A 14,773-nucleotide genomic window follows, 5' to 3' on the forward strand; every position below is an offset into this window, starting at 1 on the left:
TTTTTTTTTTTTTTTTTGTCTTCTTTAAAAAAAATTTTTTTTGATGGCAGCAGTGGGATATCGTTTCAGTCTTAAAAGATGGAAAGAGTCCCTGCACTTTGGGAAGTGAAGGTGAGAGAATTGCCTGAACTCAGGGGTATGAGACCAGCCTGGGCAACATGGCAAGACCTCGTCTATACAATAAATAAAAAAATCAGCCGGTCGTGGTGGCGTGCGCCTATAGTCCCAGCTACTTGGAAGGCTGAGGCGGAAGGATCGCTGGAGCCCAGCAGGTCGAGGCTGCGGCGGCCGGGAGTGTGCCACTGCACTCCAGCCTGGGCGACAGAGTGAGATGCTGACTCAAAAAATAAATAAATAAAAATAAATAAATCAAAGAAAAGGAAAGAAACAAAAGATGGAAAGAGCTATGGGCTGGACGGTGGTGGGGATCACACAGCATCACACACATCCTTAGCAACACGGAACCACACACTGAACATGACTAACATACAGCAGGTGCAGTGGCTCACACCTGTTACCCCAGCTACGGGGGAGGCCAAGATGGGAGGACTGCTGGAGCCCAGGAGTTTGAGGCCAGCCTGAGCAACACGGAGAGATCCTGTCTTCAAAAATAAAAAGGTTAAGATGGTAAATCTTATGTGTATTTTACCAAAACAAAAAGCAAAAAAAATTTTTTTTTTGAGTCAGAGTCTCACTCCATCACCTAGGCTGGAATGCAGTGGCACGCTCACAGCCACCCCAGCATTGGCCTGCTGGGCTCCGGCGATCCTTCCGCCTCAGCCTTCCAAGTAGCCGGAACTACAGGCGCGTGCTACTGTGCCGAGCTCATTTTTGATTTATTGTAGAGATGAGGTCTGGCCAAGTTGCCGGGGCTGGTCTCGAACCCGCGGGCTCAGGCAATCCACTCGCCTCGGCCTCCCAAAGTGCTGGGATGACAGGCTGAGCCACCGAGCCCAGCCAAAGTCTCACTCTTGCCACCCAGACTGGACGGCAGTGGCACGCTCCCGGCCACCGTAGCCTCGACCTGCTGGGCTCCGGCAATCCTTCCGCCTCCGCCTTCCAAGCAGCTGGACCCACAGGCATGCACCACCACGCCCGGCTAACTTTTTGATTTATGGTAGAGATGAAGTCTCGCCATGTGGCCCAGGCTGGTCTTGAACCCTCTTGCCTCCACCTCCCAAAGTGCAGGGATGACAGGTGTGAGCCACCACACCGGCTAATGTGCATCTCTAGGAAGCACCCAGCTGCTGGAACGATCATTCTGATGGTTTCATGATCTTGGAGTTGTACCAGCTTAACAGGGCAATGCCCACCGGATATTTTCAACTTGGGCCAAAAAAAAAAACTCTTGCCTTCTCAACACAAATGAAAGAAAGTCAAATTCACCACGACCTTCCTGCCTGTGTTCCAGCGAGTTTCAGGCTTCAGTCTACACTCGTGGGACGCAGCGACGATTCAGCCCTGCTCCTCAGTCCGCAAGGACCAGTCACAACCTGTCACCCATCTGCGGCTGGGCTGTGGCCGGGTCCCACGAGCGAGGGACGGTAAGACATGAGCTAGAAGGGGCCTCTTCAAAAGCCCGGCGGATGCCAGCCTCTCCCTGTCTCTCGGGTCCTGTCCACGGAAGGGTCACAGACGGGTTCTCTTGACCCTTGGCCGCGGGGAAGGTCCAGGGAATGGCGAGAGAAGTCTCTTGCTGGAGGTTTCCACTTTCTGGGGCCACATCGGTGATGGACAGGGAGGGTCGCAGTCGAAAAGCGGGCATCCTGGGGGGCTGGTTGTGCCCGCCGGCATCTGCCCTCTACTCACCTGCCACTATGGGGGGCACACCTCCAAGCTGCTTTAGTAAACACAGCACATATGAGCCAGGCATTCCCAGATGCCCTATGTGTATTGTTTTGTTTCAAATATGCATCAAAACTATGAGGCAAGTATTAAATATTCTTCTTAATGACAGATGAGGACAGCAAAGCACAGAGAAGTTAAGTAACTACCCCAGAGCCACAAGGCTGGTAAGTGGGCCAGCCAGGTCTCCACCCTGTTCACCCTCAGATTCCCCGCTGCCCCCTCTTAAAAAGATAGAGAGAGGAGAGAGGAGGGAGGGAGGGGGAGAGAGAGAGAGAGAGAGAGAGAGAGAGAGAGAGAGAGAGAGTATCTCACTGCCTTCCTGGCTACACTGCTTTCCTTCTGTGCCCTGACTGTGTAAATCGCCAGTTTCGCAGGCACACAGGTGTCCCCACCTTGGTTTTACAGGCTCACAAGATGACACTAACTGCCAGCCCAAGGCTTCTCCATCTTTCAGATCTCGATAAGGGAGGACCCCCCAAAAATCCCGGGAATTATCTTTTAGACAGCGGCCCCTTGTAGCACACCCGGAATTTGTTCCTTTGGATCAAATGGTCAACCAACGTTTTTATCTGGAAGTTTTAAGAAGGTTGCGTTATGATTTGTGGAAGACACGTCCCGAGTTGTGGCAAACAGATGACTGGTTCTTCCACCAGGACAACGCACCTGCCCACACCGCGCTGAGCGTTCAGCAGTTTTTGCCAAAAAGAACGGCAAGACCCCCGTGCCGCACCCTCCTGATTCACCCGATCTCGTCCTGAGCGACTTTTTTGGTTTTCCCGAATGAAAACGTCTTAAAGGGGAACAATTTGCCTATGTGGAAGAGGTGAAACAAAAAGCAGCAGAAGCATTAACAGCCATCAAAATTGATGAATTAAAAAACTGTTTTGGCCGGCTCAGTGGCTCAGCCTGTCATCCCAGCACTTCGGGAGGCCGAGGAGAGTGGATGGCCTGAGCCCGCGGGTTTGAGACCCGCCTGGTCAACTTGGCGAGACCTCATCTCTACGATAAATCAAAAATTAGCTGGGCGCAGTAGCGCGCGCCTGTAGTTTCGGCTACTCGGAAGGCTGAGGCAGAAGGATTGCCGGAGCCCAGCAGGTCGAGGCTGTGGTGGCCGGGAGCATGCCGCTGCACTCCAGCCTGGGCGACAGGGTAAGACTCTTGACTCAAAAAAAAAAAAAACTGTTTTGAGCAGCGGAGAAAGCATCTTGATGGGTGCATTGCATCAAATGAAGAGAACTTTGAGGGTGAATGAAATTTAAACATGTAAGAATAAATACACAATTTACGATAAATGAATTTGAGGTTTTGGGGGTTCCCTTTGTACTTGCATGCGAAATTCACCCACTCATTCCCTGTGTCCCCACCGTCTCCCTGGGAAAACCGGGAAGGTGAGCCCTGTGGACTGGCGCCCCTTACCCTTGCTGAGAGAATACCAGGAAGCCCCGTTGGTGATGCCGTCCGGGAAGTAGTCGCCACAGTGCCAGCCCTGGTACATCCAGCCGTGAGCATAGGAGTAGACCTTGGCCAGCTGGAGGGGAAGTGGGAGGGACCTGAGATCAGTTCCCAGCAGGCTCCTGACCTTGGCCTGCTGGAGGGGACGCGGGGAGGCGACCCCAGATGGCCGGCTCCTGGCGGGTTCCTGACCTTGGCCTGCTGGAGGGGAAGAGGGGAAGGGACCCGAGATCACCAGCTTCCGGCAGGCTGCCGCTCAGGACTGGGGAAGCTGGGACACCCTTCAAGGCATGGACAGACGATGACCTGCTGGAGTCAAGGAAATGCAACCAGGCAGAGAGAGGCGGGTGTGAGTGTGCGTGTGTGTAGGAGGGTGTGTGTGGCGGTCAGCGTGCACGTGGCAAGCGTGTGTGGTGGCCTAGAATTCGGGTATCTGTATTCTGACTTTTCTACTCTCTTGGGGCTAAGTTTCTTCACGAGCCAAGTGAGGGTGGCTCTAGAGGACACAGAAGGTCCTTCTTACCTCATCCTCTTCTTTTTTCTTTTTCTTTTTCTTTTTTTTTGAGTTGGAGTCTCACTCTGTTGCCCACACTGGAGGGCAGTGGCCGCTCCCGGCCACCGCAGCCTCGACCTGCCGGGCTCCGGCGATCCTTCCATCTCAGCCTTCCGAACAGCTGGAACTACAGGCGCGCACTACCACGCCCGGCTAACTTTTTGATTTATTGTAGAGATGAGGTCTCGCCAAGTTGCCCGGGTGGGTCTCGAACCCGCGGGCTCAGGCAACCCACTCACCTCAGCCTCCCAAAGGCGCGGGATGACAGGCTGAGCCACCGAGCCTGGCTTCTTTTTTTTTTTTTTTTTTTGAGTCAGAGTCTCACTCTGTTACCCAGCAGGCTAGGCTCAGGTGATCCTTCCACCTCAGTCTTCCAAGTAGCTGGAACCACAGGCATGTGCCACCACACCCGGCTATTCTAAATTTATTGTAGAGACGAGGGCTTGCCATATGGCTCAGGCTGTTCTCAAACCCCTGAGCTCAAGCCATCGTTTCGCCTCTGCCTCCCCAAGTGCTGGGATTATAGGCTTGAGCCACTGGGCCCGGCCACCTCGTCGTTTTCTAGCCAAATTTTGTAAAAGAAATCAAGGAGCGCATAAGGCAAGACAGGGCCGGGTGAGGTGGTTCACGTCTGTAATCCCAGAGCTTTGGGAAGTCAAGACAGGAGTTCAAGACCGGCCTGGACATCATAGTGAGACCCCTTCTCTCTCTCTCTTCTCTCTCTCTCTCTCTTTTTAGTCAGAGTCAGCTGGAGTGCAGTGGCACAATCACAACTCACCACAGCCTCAACCTGCTGGGCTCAGGTGATCCTTCCTCCTCAACTTCCCAAGTAGCTGGAACCACAGGCATATGCCACTACACCCGGCTAATTTTTTGATTTATTGTAGAGACAAAGTCTTGTCATGTGGCCCAGGCTGGTCTTGAACCCTTGGATTCAGGCAATCCTCTCGTTTCCACCTCCCAAAGTGCTGGGATGACAGGCATGAGGTGCTGCGCCCAGGTACCGAGACAAAAAGTTAGCCAGGCATGGTGGCATGCACCTGTGGACCCAGCTACTTGGAAGACTGTTGAGGCAAGAGCACTTGAACCCAGGTGGTCGGGGCTACAGTGAGCTATGATCGTGTCACTGCACTCCAGCCTGAGTGACAGGGTCAGGCCCTGCCTCTAAAAAAAAGTGAGGCATATAGGCCAGGCACGGTGGCTTTACCTGTAATCCCAGCACTTTGGGAAGCTGAGGCAAGAGAATTGCCTGAGCCTGGGGGTTCAAGACCAGCCTGGGCAATTGGGTGAGACCTCATCTCTACTACACATCAAAAAATGGGTGTGGTAGTGTGCGCCCGTAGTTCCAGCTACTTCCAAGACTGAGGCAGAGGGATCGCCTGAGCCCAGCAGGTTGAGGCTGCGGTGGCCAGAAGCGTGCCACTGCACTCCAGCCTGGGCAACAGAGTGAGACTCCAACTCAAAAAAAACACAAGGCAGGACTTTTCTGGGGAAAGTACTGAGTGATGGGGGCGGATGCGTGTGTTGAAGGGAGAGGAATGCATTCGAACTGCAGTTCTCCTTCATGACAGCAAACAAAATGAGATCGATGAGAAGAAATACAATAGTCTTCTTGTTCTGCAAAGATCAAGTTCATTAATGGATGAATTAGCCGGGCACAGTGGCCCATCCCTGTCGTCTTAGCACTTTGGGAGGCGGAGGGGAGAGGATTGCCTGAGCCCAGGGGTTCGAGACCAGCCTGGGCAACAAGGCGAGACTTCATCTCCACCATAAGTCAAAAACTTAGCCAGGCGTGATGGCGCACGCCTGTGGTTCCAGCTACTTGGAAGGCTGAGGTGGAAGGATCACCTGAGCCCAGCAGGTCGAGGCTGCGGTGGCCATGAGTGTGCCGCTACACTCCAACCTGGGCGACAGAGTGAGACTCCAGCTCAGAAACAAAGATGTTAAGAGATGCTGGCCGTGATCAGAAGTGTCTGGACGCTGCTGGTAACCACTTTGAGCACCTCTTATAGTTGCAGAAATCAAGCTTGTATTCATCGTATTGAGTATTACAATTTTAGTATAGTTTATTCCTCTCTTAAAATGTGCACATCGAAGCTGGACTGCATTAAAAAATGTGGTACATACACACAATGGAGTATTATGCAACCATAAAGAAGGACAAACATACAGACTCTGCAGCAACTTGGATGGATTTAGAGTCAACCATTCTGTGACAGTGATCTATCACAGAAACAAAGAATAGAGTTCCATATGTTCTCACTCGTAAACGGACCTTGAACAGCTATAATACTACAAGAAAGGGATTGGCAGTAGTGGGAAACTGTCGGGGGAGGGGGTGTGATTGCCAGCTGAGGGAAACTGCTGGGGTGGGAGGGGCACACCTCATCCGCAAGGGTACCTGCATAATCAACGTTTGTATACCTGACCCTGAATTGTACCCCACACCTTTATAATAAAAAAAAAAGTGCAAACTTTTTTTGACACCCTATGTATATTAATCTATTGTTGTATATTAATATATTAGTATATAATGAAGTAATATTTTATAATTTAGCTTATATATGTATTATAGGATAATTATAAGTTAATATTATGAAAATTAGCATAAACGGTTTTATACTATTATTGGTATTAAGTTATTATTTAGTATGATTAGTATAAAATTATTACTATAAAGACTGATATTAATATATTAATTTATCCTACTGTTTTGAACTATTATTTAAAACTTTTTCATGTGCATAGTTTATTTTTCAGTCATATGGATATTTTAGCACACAATTGTAGATTAGATGCCCCCAAATTAACTTTTTTTTTTTCCTTTTTACTTTTTTTGAGTCGGAGTCTCACACTGTCACCCAGGCTGGAGTGCAGTGGCATGCTCATGGCCACGGCAGCCTCAACCTGCTGGGCTCAGGCGATCCTTCTGCTTCAGCCTTCCAAGTAGCTGGAACCACAGGCACGCGCCACCACACTCAGCTATGTTTTTTAATTTATTGTAGAGATGAGGTCTCGCCAAGTTGCCCAGGCTGGTCTTGAGCCCGTGGGCTCAGGCAATCCTCTCACCTCAGCCTCCCAAAGTGGTGGGATTACAGGCATGAGTCACCATGCCCGGTCTTGTCTCAGCCGTCCAAGTATCTGGAACTACAGGCTTGCGCTATTGCACTCGGCTATTTCTTTTTTTTTTTAATTATAGAGACCAGGTCTCGCCAAGTCACCCTACTCAGGCTGGTCTCAAACCCCTGGGCTCATGCAATCCTCTTGCTTCGGCCTCCCAAAGTGCTGGTATTACAGGCTTGAGCCACTGCACCCAGCCCACTTTTTAAAAGTTTTTTTTGGTAGGTCTCACTGTGTTGTCCAAGCTGGTCTTGAACTCCTGGCCTCAAGCGATCCTCCTGTCTCGGCCCCCCAAAGTGGTGGGATTATAGGTGTGAGCCACCACGCCAGCCTCTAAATTCACATTTAATGCCGCTGGCCTATCCATCTTCCGGCGTATTTCCTGCTTGTCACTAGCTTAAGTGTTCTCCCCACTGGGGTCATTACAATATGAAGCTCTCCTTTCAATGTCTGGCCTATCACTCAACACACAGTGTAATTGCTCAACCGTGAGCCCCAGGCAGTGTTTCCAGCAACAGCGACCGTCCCTCACGGGGTACTGGTCACCGCCTTGAGGCTCCTCTCCCCACCCCGCGCTCCCTGGGGCTCAGGCCACCATCCTGCCTACCTTCTGGAATAGCTTGTCGTCTGGCGTGGGCGTATTGGCCGTGCGGCGGAATCCTCGGACCCGGTGCTCAAGGGACTTGTCGTAGGGGTAGTTGGCCACCACCGCGCCTCCGTGAAGGTTGGCCGAGAGCACGAAGTTGAAGGAGCGTATCCACTGGATCACGGCCCGGGTCTCGGGCTCCACCTGGGGAGAGACCAGCTGTGAGCGCACACCGGGCACCGGGGTGTGGGAGCACGCCTGTCAGGATGTGGCCTGGACAGAGCAGAGCGTCCCGGCAGAGGGAAGCGTGCGGCCGGGGACACATGGCCTGGGGAAGGACGGTCAGCAACAGAGCGGACAGACCCCTTCCAGCATGAGAGCCTGTGGGAAAGCCCAGGACACACACGGGGGCGGCGGGCGCTCAGGCGTGGAAGGTGCATGGCGGGACACCGTGTGGAAACCCACCAGCACGCTCGCCCAGAAAGGGCACCGTGGGAACCACAGACTCAGGTGCGAATGACGCGTCATGCAGGAGTGTTGGGAACCCGGTCCTGCCGGCTCCGTTATGCTGTGAACCCAAAGCCACTCTAAAAAACACAGTTGACTTGCGAGTGAGAACCTGTGATGCTCAGATCTTTGTTTCTGTGAGAGGCCACTCAGTATTATAGACTCTAATTCCATCTAGGTTGCTGCGAAATTCATGATTTTGTTCTTTTTTATGGCTGCGTAGTAGTCCATCGTGTATATGTACCACATTTTAAAAATCCAGTCCTCTGTTGATGGACAGCACGGTTGGTTCCATGATCTTGCTATTGAACAGCTATCATAATACTACAAGAAAAGGATTGACAGTGGCGGGAAACTATGAGGGGGGTGGCCAGGGCGGGGAAGGGAGGTGGGATTAACGGTAGTCAATATCTGTCTGGTGATGGCTCAAAAAAAACTTCCTTAAAAATTAAAAAGAAAAGAGTGAGGGGGTGCGACTAGGGGTTCCGAGTCCCAGTGCCGCCTCTCTCTGGTTCCCCGGAAAGGGTGTCCCAATGGGCCCACTGTTCTAGTGGCTTCAAAGACACCTTGGAAATGGAAGGCTCCGGTCAGCACACGTGGACGCCACTTGTTTACGGCAATGGCTTCCAACGTCCCCCCTCCCCAGCATATCTGCCGTCATGGTAACACAGAACACACTCCTGTGCTCATGTCCGATGTCTCAGGATGGACATGCCGTCAGCCGCGTCCGTCTTGGCTGAGAAAGGAAACCCCGCCCTTTCGATCGCATGGCTGCCCATGAGTGGCCGTCGTCTGGGTTCACGTGGTGTGAGTAGCTCGTTGGCCGCCTGTGAGTGGCCGTCCAGGGTTCACGTGGACCTGTGGTGTGAGTAGCTCGTTGGCAGCCGTCGGGGTCTCCCTCCTCTCTAGATGGGCACGCTCAGGGGCTGTGTGGTGCTCACATACAGATGGCCCTTCCCGGACCAAGGGTCAGCTCCAAGGGCCACGTTGTCTCCATTCCAGAGGCCTGGGGTGAACTGAGTCTCACTTGGTCAGAAGGGATGTAAAATACCAAGGCTACCCGTCCTGGGGCCCACACCAGGGCCCAGACCCTCCAGGGCAGGGCTTTCTTCACGTCCTGAGCCTCTGCTGATCGGACCAGCCTGGACGGCATGGTTGCTCTTCTCAGCACTGTTCCGTCAGGAGAAACTGCTTGTTGCCTTACTTCTCCAAAGACTGAGACAGAGGACGGCACGGAAGCCTGATAATGATCGACTCAAGTGCCTTATTTTCCTCAGGGAAACAAGTTTTAGAAATCAGACCATCCAGCTGGGTGTAGTGGCGCACGCCTGTCATCCCAGCACTTTGGGAGATCAAGGATCGCCTGAGCCCAGAGGTTTGAGACCAGCCTGGGCAACTTGGCGAGACCTAGTCTCTACAATCAGAAAATTAGCCAGCCATGGTGGTGCACGCTTGTGTCTACAGCTACTTGGAAGGCTGAGGCGGAAGGATCGCTTGAGCCCAGCAGGTCGAGGCTGCAGTGGCTGTGAGCATGCCTCCGCACTCCAACCTGGGCGACAGAGTGAGACTCCAACTCAAAAAATAATAATTTTTTGAAAACCAGGAGCCGGGCTCGGTGGCTCAGCCTGTAATCCCGCAACTTGGGAGGCTGAGGTGAGTGGATTGCCTGAGCCCGCGAGTTCGAGACCCGACTGGGCAACTTGGCGAGACCTCATCTCTACAATAAATCAAAAAATCAGCCGGGTGTGGTAGCGCATGCTTGTAATACCAGCTACTCGGAAGGCTGAGGCGGAAGGATCGCCGGAGCCCAGCAGGTCGAGGTTGCAGCGGCCGAGAGAAATTGACCAGGCATGGTGGCTCAAGCTTGTCATCCCAGCACTTTGGGAGGCCGAGGTGGGTGGATTGCCTGAGCTTGTGGGTTCGAGACCAGTCTAGGCAACTTGGCAAGACCTCATCTCTACAATCAATCAAAGAATTAGATGGGCGTGGTGGTGCACGCCTGTAGTTCCAGCTACTGGGAAGGCTGAAGTGGAAGGATCGCTGGAGCCCAGCAAGTCAATGCTGGGGTGGCTGGCTGGGGTGGCCATAAATGTGCCACAGTACTCCAGCCTGGGCGACGGAGACAGACTACAACTCAAAAAAAAAAAAAAAAAGAAAGAAAGAAATCAGAATATCCTTCTGGCTGGCCATGCCGACTAGCCCAAAGTTATTTTCTGCTTGTTTTTTATCTGAGCCCAGAGGAGCGTGGCGGTCAGATATCCTACGTGCCAGCAGGCCTTTGGCTTCAATTTCAAGGGGCAAAACCTCGGAATATTTCGTCTGGGAAACTCCCCGTGAAAAGCCTTCCACCTGCTAACTTTTCTTTCTCCAGTCTCTGAGTTTAGACACTCACAAACAGAAGATTTAGACTGTCCCACCCTGTGTGAACACCAGGGGTGGCGGTGACACTCCGAGGATGACGGGAGTCATTTCAGGAGCAGACCCGGCGCAGGGGAAGACGCTCGCAGGACCGAGGGGTGCAGACCCCCCGGAGAGGGGTCGGGGCGTCGGATGAGGTGACGGAAGGAGCAGGGGGCGAGGGAGGCGTGGCAGAGAGTCCAGGGAGCTTGGAAAGGGAAGGGGAGGACTGTGAGGGCCAGACTCCCTGAGGCCCTTTCTAGAAATCGGAGTTTGAGCCGGGCCGGTGGCTCAGCCTGTCATCCCGCGCCTTGGAAGGCTGAGGTGAGTGGATGGCCTGAGCCCGTGGGTTCGAGACCCGCCTGGGCAACTTGGTGAGACCTCATCTCTACAATAAATAAAAAAAAAAATCAGCCAGGTGTGGTAGCACACACCTGTAGTTCCAGCTACTCAGAAGGGTGGCTGGAGCCCAACAGGTCAAGACTGCGGTGGCCAGGAGCGTGCCACTGCACTCCAGTCTGGGCGATGGAGTGAGACTCCAACTCACACACAAAAAAAGAAACTACAAAACAAAAACAACAAAAAAAGAAATTGGAGTTTGGAGCGCAGATCCACGAGCATGCCGCGTGATGGCGGGGTCTGGGCTGCTGTTCGGCTGTCCCCCCAGGGATGGACGTGGTCTCCAACGGGGAGGATTTCAACCCTTGCGCCCTCCCACCCTCTTCTCTTCAGGAATTCCCAGCATCGGCTGTTCCATTTTCTTTTTTTTTTTTGAGTCAGGTCTCACTCTGTCCCCCGGGCTGGAGTGCAGGCGCGATCACAGCTTCCGAGTTGCTGGGACGACAGGCGCCCGCCATCACACCTGGCTAAAATTTTTTTTGTGGAGACCAAGTCTCGCTTATGTTGCCTAGGCTGGTCTTGAACTTGGGCTCAAGCGATCCTCCCATCTCGGCCTCCCAGGGTGCTGGGAGTACAGGCATGAGCTACCACGCCGGGCCTAAATGATTCTCTCTCTGGGTGTAACCGCTATAAAACAGAGCTGGGCAATACTGGGTGAGGCAGTCACTGCCCAGGATGATGATGGCCAAGGGAAGCCAGCTGTGGGAGGACTGGGTGACGCCGTCAAGTACCCCGCGGCTGTTTGACACTGGCTTTGCGCCCCTCACCACCCCTCCACTCACGCGAAGCATTCAGTGAGCGTGTGTTCCAGGGAGGGCTCTTCCCTGGGGAGAAAAGAGACACCAAAAAGATTCAGACATGGTTATTATCACTCCGGACAGATTAATACACAGTCGACGCTTGATTCTCAAGAAGATCACGGGAACACAGCTTAGCCATCTTTCTGCAAAAAGTTCCAGAGGCAGGCCAGGCGTGGTGGCTCACGCCCGTCACCCCAGCACTTGGGGGGGCATCGCTTGATCCCGGGAGTTCGAGAGCAGCCTGGGCAACAGAGCAAGACCTCGTCTCTACAGAAGGTTTAAAAATTGGCTGGACGTGGTGCTGCGTGGCTGCAGTCCCAGCTACTTGGGAGGCAGAGGTGGAAGGATGGCCTAAGCCCAGGAGGCTGAGGCTGCGGCGAGCCGTGATCATGCCAGTGTACTGTGGATTGGGTGGAGGAGTGAGATCCTGACAAGAAAGAGAGAGACGGAGAAGGAAAGAAGGAGAGAGAGAGGGAGAGAAAGAGAAAAAGCGAGAGAGAAGAAGGGAGGGAGGGAGGAAGAGAGAAAGAAAGAAGCTGGGTACGGGGCTCGCACCTGTCATCCCAGCACTTCGGGAGATGGGGGCGAGGGCATTGCCTGAGCCCGGGGGTTCGAGACCCGCCGGCAACGTAGCAAGACCTCGTCTCGACGATAAATCAAAGAATGAGCCAGACGTGGTGGCGCATGCCTGTGGTTCCGTTCCTCGGAAGGCTGAGGCGGAAGGATCGCCGGAGCCCAGCAGCTCGAGGCTGCGGCGGCCGCGAACGTGTCCCTGGGCTCCAGCCTGGGCGACAGAGGGAGACTCCACCTCAAAGAAGGGGGGAAGGGGAGAAAAGAAAGAAGGAAGGAGGATCCCAAACGCTTCCTCAGCGCCCCCTACCTGGCTTTTCCAGTTGTCCGGCAGGGGCAGGTGGTGGTTGGGGCCCCCGTGCCTCTCGTTGTAGTGCGCGTAGGTGTTGAGGTCGGGGAAATTTCGGTTGAGGTCCACCCCGTTCGCGTTGCTCCTGCCAACCAGGTAGCTGGACACGTTGGGGCCCTGGAAAGGGGAGGCGGAGAGCGACGCCTTGGCGGGGGCCCCGTGCTGGAAGGCTGGAGTGCGTTTCCCCTTAGGCATGAGCGTAGCCTATCGGAGGTCGCACGTTTTCTTTTTTTTTTTGAGTCGGAGTCTCACTCCGTCACCCAGTCTGGAGTTCAGTGGCCCCTCCCGGCCCCCGCAGCCTCGACCCGCTGAGCTCCGGCAATCCTTCCGCCTCAGCCTTCCAAGTAGCTGGAACTACAGGCGCAAGCTACCACACTGGATAATTTTTGATTTATTGCAGAGATGAGGTCTCGCCAAGTTGCCCAGGCGGGTCTCGAACCCGCGGGCTCAGGCCATCCACCCACCTCAGCCTCCCAAAGGCGCGGGATGACAGGCTGACGTTTTCTTCTTCAAGTATCCACCGTCCCGTGCATGTGGCTTGCTGCCCTGTAGACCGCGTGCTGGGAGCGGAGACCCCAGGGGAAGCACCAACAAGAGGGAATTCCAGGATAACAGGAATTTCTTTCTTTTTTATAAGGAAACATTGTCTTTTATTGTAACAGACATGAATAGCCCCGCCAAGGCAAGGCTTCAAAAAATTAGTTGAGGCCAGGCGCGGTGGCTCACGCCTATAATCCCAGCACTTTGGGAGGCCGAGGCAAGAGGATTACCTGAGCCTGCGGGTTCGAGACCGGCCTGGGCAACTTGGCAAGACCCCATCTCTACAACAGATAAAAAATGTAGCCCGGTGTGGTGGCGCATGCCTGTAGTTTTAGCTCCTTGGAAGGCTGAGGCGGAGGATCTCCAGAGCTCAGCAGGTCGAGGCTGCGGTGGCTGGGAGTGCCACTGCACTCCAGTCCGGGCGACAGAGTTGGACTCCAACTCAGAAAAAATAAGTAAATAAAAATTACTTGAAATCTCTGAGTTGTTCCTCTCCAAGAAAATCTTTAGTAAAAGGCGAAAGATTCATACGATCTGAAGAGAAACCAGAGTATTAGAAACTTCTAATAAACAGCTTTGCTGGGATAGAATTTACGTGACACAGAATTCACTCATCCTAAGTGTACGATTCAGTGAATTTGAGAAGGCTGACAGGGTAGCATAACCAGCATCACAATCTAACCCTAAAACAATGCAGTCAGGTGTGGTGGCTCATGTCTGTCACCCCAGCACAAGGGAGGCCTAGGTGGAAGGATTGCTTGGGCCCAGGAGTTCAAGACCAGCCAGCCTGGATAACATAATAAGACCTCTCTCTATTACAAAAAGAAACTATATATATATAAATATATATATATATATAAGCACGTGTGTGTGTGTGTGTGTGTGTGTGTGTGTGTGTGTGTGTGTGTGTGTGTGTAAGTTAGCTGGGCATGGTGATACGCAGCTGTAGTCCTCGTTACTGGGAGGCTGAGGCAGGAAGATCACCTGAGCCCAGGAGGTCAAGGCTATGGCGACCTGCGATTGCGCCATTGCACTCCAGCCTGGGCAACAGACAGAATGAGACTCTGACTCAAAAACAACAGCAGCTGGGCATGGTGGCTCATACCTGTTTCTCTCGCCACTTGCCATCCCTCCCTAAACCACACAGTGTAGCCATATTCACACACATTTATACCGTAAGAGGTCATGTGAGCACTCGAGGGGTGATATGCAAATATCGCGCCACTTTACATCAGGGACTTGAGTCCCCTTGGATGTGAGGTGTCCTGGAACCAACTCCCATGGAGGCCAGGGGACGACTGTATGTTTCCACATAAGGTCTCATTCATAGGTTTCAGGGGAATCTGATTTTTTTTTTTTAAGATAGGGTCTCGCTCTGTCACCCAGGCTGGAGTGCAGTGGCACGATCATGGCTCACCACAGCCTTGACCTACTGGATTCAGGCGATCCTCCTGCCTCAGCCTCCCGAGTAGCTGGAACTACAGGAGTGCACCACCATGTCCAGCTAATTTATTTATTTTATTTTATTTTATTTGTTTAGTCGGAGTCTCACTCTGTCGCCCAGACGGAGTGCAGTGGCACGCTCCCAGCCGCCGCAGCCTCGACCTGCTGGGCTCCGGCGATCCTTTCGCCTCAGCCTTCCATGTAGCTGG

The 14,773-nt window shown here is 53.1% G+C and overlaps 1 protein-coding gene across 1 annotated transcript in view; it reads right to left on the reverse strand.

The window, feature by feature from the left end:
* Positions 1-2,587: 2,587 nt before the first annotated feature.
* Positions 2,588-14,773, reverse strand: part of CPN1 (carboxypeptidase N subunit 1) — a gene marked incomplete at its 5' end in the record, with an annotated part of 26,728 nt that continues 14,542 nt past the window's right edge. Inside the window, 4 exons of the mRNA XM_008060869.2 lie at positions 2,588-2,658; positions 3,265-3,376; positions 7,581-7,763; positions 12,543-12,698. Of these exons, the coding sequence (XP_008059060.2) occupies positions 2,588-2,658; positions 3,265-3,376; positions 7,581-7,763; positions 12,543-12,698 (522 nt within the window). The remainder of the gene's footprint in view (positions 2,659-3,264; positions 3,377-7,580; positions 7,764-12,542; positions 12,699-14,773) is intronic.

The sequence above is a fragment of the Carlito syrichta genome, unplaced genomic scaffold (assembly GCF_000164805.1).
Source record: "Carlito syrichta isolate Samal-C Ts95f unplaced genomic scaffold, Tarsius_syrichta-2.0.1 Scaffold304751, whole genome shotgun sequence".
Lineage (NCBI taxonomy): Eukaryota > Metazoa > Chordata > Mammalia > Primates > Tarsiidae > Carlito > Carlito syrichta.